At 34.6% G+C, this 4,837-nt stretch overlaps 2 protein-coding genes across 2 annotated transcripts in view; one reads left to right on the forward strand and one right to left on the reverse strand.

Moving 5' to 3' along the window:
• LOC104789784 overlaps positions 1–1,608 on the reverse strand; it is a 7,701-nt gene extending 6,093 nt beyond the window's left edge. Inside the window, exons 1-5 of the mRNA XM_019245437.1 lie at positions 1,295–1,608; positions 1,064–1,198; positions 780–882; positions 585–685; positions 3–309 (exon numbers count right to left, since the gene is read on the reverse strand). Of these exons, the coding sequence (XP_019100982.1) occupies positions 3–309; positions 585–685; positions 780–882; positions 1,064–1,198 (646 nt within the window). The 5' untranslated portion in view covers positions 1,295–1,608. The remainder of the gene's footprint in view (positions 1–2; positions 310–584; positions 686–779; positions 883–1,063; positions 1,199–1,294) is intronic.
• Positions 3,699–4,669, forward strand: LOC104788187 (calmodulin-like protein 4). Its single transcript, XM_010513903.2, has 2 exons — positions 3,699–4,396; positions 4,646–4,669. The coding sequence occupies exon 1, from the start codon at positions 3,743–3,745 to the stop codon at positions 4,346–4,348; it is 606 nt and encodes a 201-aa protein (XP_010512205.1). The 5' UTR covers positions 3,699–3,742; the 3' UTR covers positions 4,349–4,396; positions 4,646–4,669.

Consider the following 4,837-nt stretch of genomic DNA (forward strand, 5'->3'; position numbering starts at 1 on the left):
GCCAAGGTCAGAATGTGGGGGTTTTCTTCGACGCATGCTATCACATACATTGACCTCATCCCTCATGCTATTAATCCAATCTGATGGATTGAAATTTAGATCAACTGAAAGGCTAATACCCTCTTCCAAACTGACATGAAACTCAAACGAAGACGAACTAGCACTATCACCACTGTCTACATCTCTCATTCTATCTTCTAGCCGAGAATCTGTTCTCTTGGAGTTAGCTGTTGGGCCCTTTTCATTCAATGTCCTCATATATGGAGGTGCACATGCAGAATCAATCAAACCACCATTTCCATTTCTTTCCTGCATTTTTCAGCAGAAACATTTAAGAGACGTTAGAAGTTGGCCAGCAGAAGAGTGGCAGAGAATTAAGGAACGTTAATAAAGGACAAAAAACATTGATGCACCTAAATCAATAAATTTCTTTGAGAAACTATCCTGCATTATAACTATATGACTCTTGTACATCTTTACATAAAGGCATTTTATTAAGTCTTTCAAGGAAAAAACAACAAAGTGAAAACTACTCCTGACTTATCCAAGCAAATAGATACTCTCAAAAACAAAGTGAACCGAACCTGATACGGTGTATTGTCCCCAAGGAAAAAGCCTGGTCTTCTAGGCACCGCACCTTGAACACAATCGTCTCTAGTTTTATCCAATTCTTTACCATAAGAATCTACAATAACATAATATAACCAGACTTTTATAAATGGAATAATATAAATGAGACAAGAGTAAAATTTTAAGCAACAGAGATAAATACACCAAACCTCTTTGAACATCCCATGTTCTATTCGCTGGTGCTCTAGATGTCGTAGCTACACTATGTTGATTCCCAGGGAACGCAAAGCCTACCGAGTTTAAACCATTTTTCTGCAATTGTTAGATACAACAACAACACATGATTAGCTGCCCAACATTAAGAGAAACAGCAAGACATGTGACCATATTAATGATCTACAAAACAAGGCATGAGAAGATGCATACTAATGATTTCCAATTAACGTCAAGCTACAACTTTACACACAAAAAAAGAGAGGAAGCTACAAAATACCTCGAAAAAGGAAGCTAATGATTCAGCCATATCCGAACTTGATCTATTGGCAGGCAAATTATACTTCTTGCACAAACTCTGAAGCTCTTTCCTTGAAAACCCGCAATAGAAATCCACATCTTCCTTCCTGACCATCTGTTACCGTTACACAATTTTTATTTTTGCAAAAAGGGCAACACACTTATTACTTATTTAGGAACACAAACACAAAGAAAAGACCAAAGTAGTGACCTTTACATTCCCAACGGTCACAAATAATAAAACAATAGATTTCCCCAAGAGTGGAGTAATGAATAGAAGCTACAACAACATACTTCAAGAAACAGTTTCAGCTGCAAGAGAAGAGACTAAGAAAATATAAAGACATAAATTTTGACCAAAAAGTGAATGCTTCCTATTACAGAACATCAAAACCTAAACACTGAGAGGGGGACACAATCGAGTTAAATCCCATTTAGATCGAAAAACACATGAAATTATTTTAGGAAAACTACAGGCGAATAATTCGTGGAGGAAGCTTTCAACGGGGTTGGGATAGTATTACTTATTACCTGCTGCTGATCGAGTGCTTTTTTCCGGGAATTTTGCCGAGAAAGTGTGAGAAAATTTTCAGATGAAAAAAGAAAAAAAAAAAAAACGATTTCGAAATCTGCAGGGACCGAAGCAGACAGAACGAGCCCACTTTTGAGGAGCTGTGTCTCTTCTTCTCTCCAATCTCTCTGGTCGTCTCAACATTCTAATTTTAGATTTGGTTTATGGGCCTACTTCAAGCCCATTTAGATTTTTTTTTTTTTTTTGTGGTCATGGGATTTTTTTATCAACGTTTGGTTTAATCATACTCCCTCCGTTTCACAAAGAGTATCATTTAGATATATTTCACAAAAATTAAGAAAATATTAAAATATACAAATATACCCTTATTTAATAAGTATTCAATGAGTTTATTTAGTTATAGATTAAGGGTAAAACTAGGAAATCTAATGTTAAATATGCATTGAAAATATAAAATAATACATTGGAATTGTAGAGTGACACTCTTTGTGAAACAAAAAAAAATCTCCAGAATGACACTCTTTGTGAAACGGAGAGAGTATTCATATCCGAAACAACGAGTGAGAAATTTTACACGAATCCTCGAATATATAGGAGTATTAAGTAAGTTATTAAGTAAAAGTTCATTGTGTTATTTTTTCATTAGTCGTCTCTATTCAATGATGTTTGAACAACAACATTTAATTAGCTGTGGAAGTGTAATAGAATAACTTAAAATTAAGGATTAAGGATCATGAGTAGTAGTGGAAATTGGATGAGCTGGAAGACAACTATAACACGAGTAGTCTCTTACATAAGTGAAGTGTCATAATTGCATCCGGCCGGTTACAGGTTTACACATAGTCACACACCCCCGTGAGAATATATTTTTATTTATTTTATACTCCAGTACTTAAAATTAAATAATACCCAATAAAACAAAGTTTTACGAAAAAATTTTGTTTTTTGTTTTTGCTGCATTAATTAATTATTGCATGGAATATAACATTTGTGGCACAAGTCGACAATCTTCACAAATTGGCATTTTTGGGGATATTGGAACATTTCAACCCAAAAAAAAAAAGTTTCACTGATCAGAATCCCGACAGATCCGCCGAAGATCGCCCGAAGCATGGATCCACTAAAGTAAAACAAAAGAAATACTTATTATGCCATATAATATGATTTTTTTAAAAAAAGAGTTAAGTACTATAGGATTTTGGTTTAAAAATAATGAAATTGTAAGAGTACCATCACACTATGCTATGTTTAAGTCAATATTCAAATTTTTGTTCCGCTACATTTGTTTCATTCATTTTAATTTGTTACCTTTATGCTGATTGAGATATTCATATGAGTCCTTTTAAAGGAAAAAGAAAGATGGACCAACGCCAACGGTCATCAATCTCTCGTTAGTGAACATGTTTTAATAATGTAAACAACCCAATAAAATTGGGGAAAGAACCAAACATCAACAATTATAACAACGCGTTTGATAGATACTACATTAGTATTTTTTATCGTTTTTTTTCCTGTCAAAGATCTGTGAAATACCCTACACGCGTATTCTCCTACTTCTAGTTTCTCTTTTTGTATATTAACTTTTTTCCCAACCACACAACGTAAACTTTATTTATCTTCTTAACTCTTTTGGTTATTGTTTGTAGAGTATATGTAAAACTCTCCTCCTAAATCTAGCTACTTTTAACTTTTCTCACGATAGCAATAAAAATTGTGAAGTAGCGACACATAAAAAAACTAGGTAAAATGGTAATGTATAAAGTCAGTAACTAGTGTTTGTATTTTATTCAAAAAGACTTAAGTTTAGAGTCGTGCTCTTTAGTGTTTATATATAAGTATTACTAGGAGCTTTAAGTTTAACTTTATTACAGTCTTGTATTATTCAACTTTTGTTTCTTCTAAAAACAAACTCCAAAGGTAAAGAGGTAACGTCTAGGTTAATTAATGGATCGATCCAACGGTTGTACCAAAAAAATATTTGGATTAGAAATTTTTCTCTAATCAATTATTGATTACGTCCCCATCTCTCTTCCTCTATAATATATATAATCATTTCAAGTTCCTATGTAAATCAAACTTTCAGAAGCTTTCTCTGCCCCATCTCTGTTCTCAACAAAGCCAAGAGTTATGGTGAAATCAGTCTTTCTTCTCTACAACCTCTTTCACTCCTTTCTTCTTTGTTTAGTCCCCAAGAAGCTCCGAGTTCTCTTCCCTCCTTCTTGGTACATCGACGACAAGAACCCACCTCCACCGTCTCAAGTGGAAACTGAATCTCCTGGGAGAACAGATCTGGTGGATCTAAAACGAGTGTTTCAGATGTTCGACAAGAACGGAGACGGACGCATCACAAAGGAAGAACTAAACGATTCTCTAGAGAATCTAGGAATCTTTATGCCTGACAAAGATCTGATCCAAATGATCCAGAAGATGGATGCAAATGGAGATGGGTGCGTAGACATAAACGAGTTTGAGTCTCTTTACGGTTCGATTGTGGAGGAAAAAGAGGAAGAGGACATGAGGGACGCGTTCAACGTGTTTGATCAAGACGGTGATGGGTTTATCACTGTTAAGGAGTTGAAGTCTGTGATGGCTTCCTTGGGGCTCAAGCAAGGTAGAACCCTAAAGTGTTGTAAAGAGATGATTATGCAAGTGGATGAAGATGGAGATGGTAGAGTCAATTACAAGGAGTTTCTTCAGATGATGAAAAGTGTTGGCTTTAGCAATAGATCATGAATTGATCTTTTTTTCTTTTGTCGCTTCGACAGTTTTTATATCTAATAGGTTCATCTATTTTCTCTGTAAATAAATTCTAAAAATGTTAAATTGAAAATAACTTGAGTTTGTCCATGTGACCGTTTTTGTGAAGAACACGAAATGTTGCAAGACAACACTATCTTTATATTTTTCGTAAATATTACAATTGAAGTACGTACAAGAAGAGCCATTGAACGTTGTCATTTTCGGTGTAGGAAATGATATAGCTAGGGCAAACGACCACGCTACCCTTTCTCGCTAGTCATAATGATTTAGGTTTTCGATTTGCCTTTGCTTCTTCAGAGATTTTAGGCGAGCCAATTCAAGAACATTTTGGTGCTTGTTTTTTTTTTCTCCTCTAGCAATCATATAAATGTCACTAACTTGAGCCTAAATAAAGGGATTATATGGTTCGGCCGAACACTTGGAGCTTTTTTTAGTTCAATTTGTAGTTTTTTTTTTTTTTTT

The sequence above is a fragment of the Camelina sativa genome, chromosome 5 (assembly GCF_000633955.1).
Source record: "Camelina sativa cultivar DH55 chromosome 5, Cs, whole genome shotgun sequence".
NCBI classification, from domain to species: domain Eukaryota; kingdom Viridiplantae; phylum Streptophyta; class Magnoliopsida; order Brassicales; family Brassicaceae; genus Camelina; species Camelina sativa.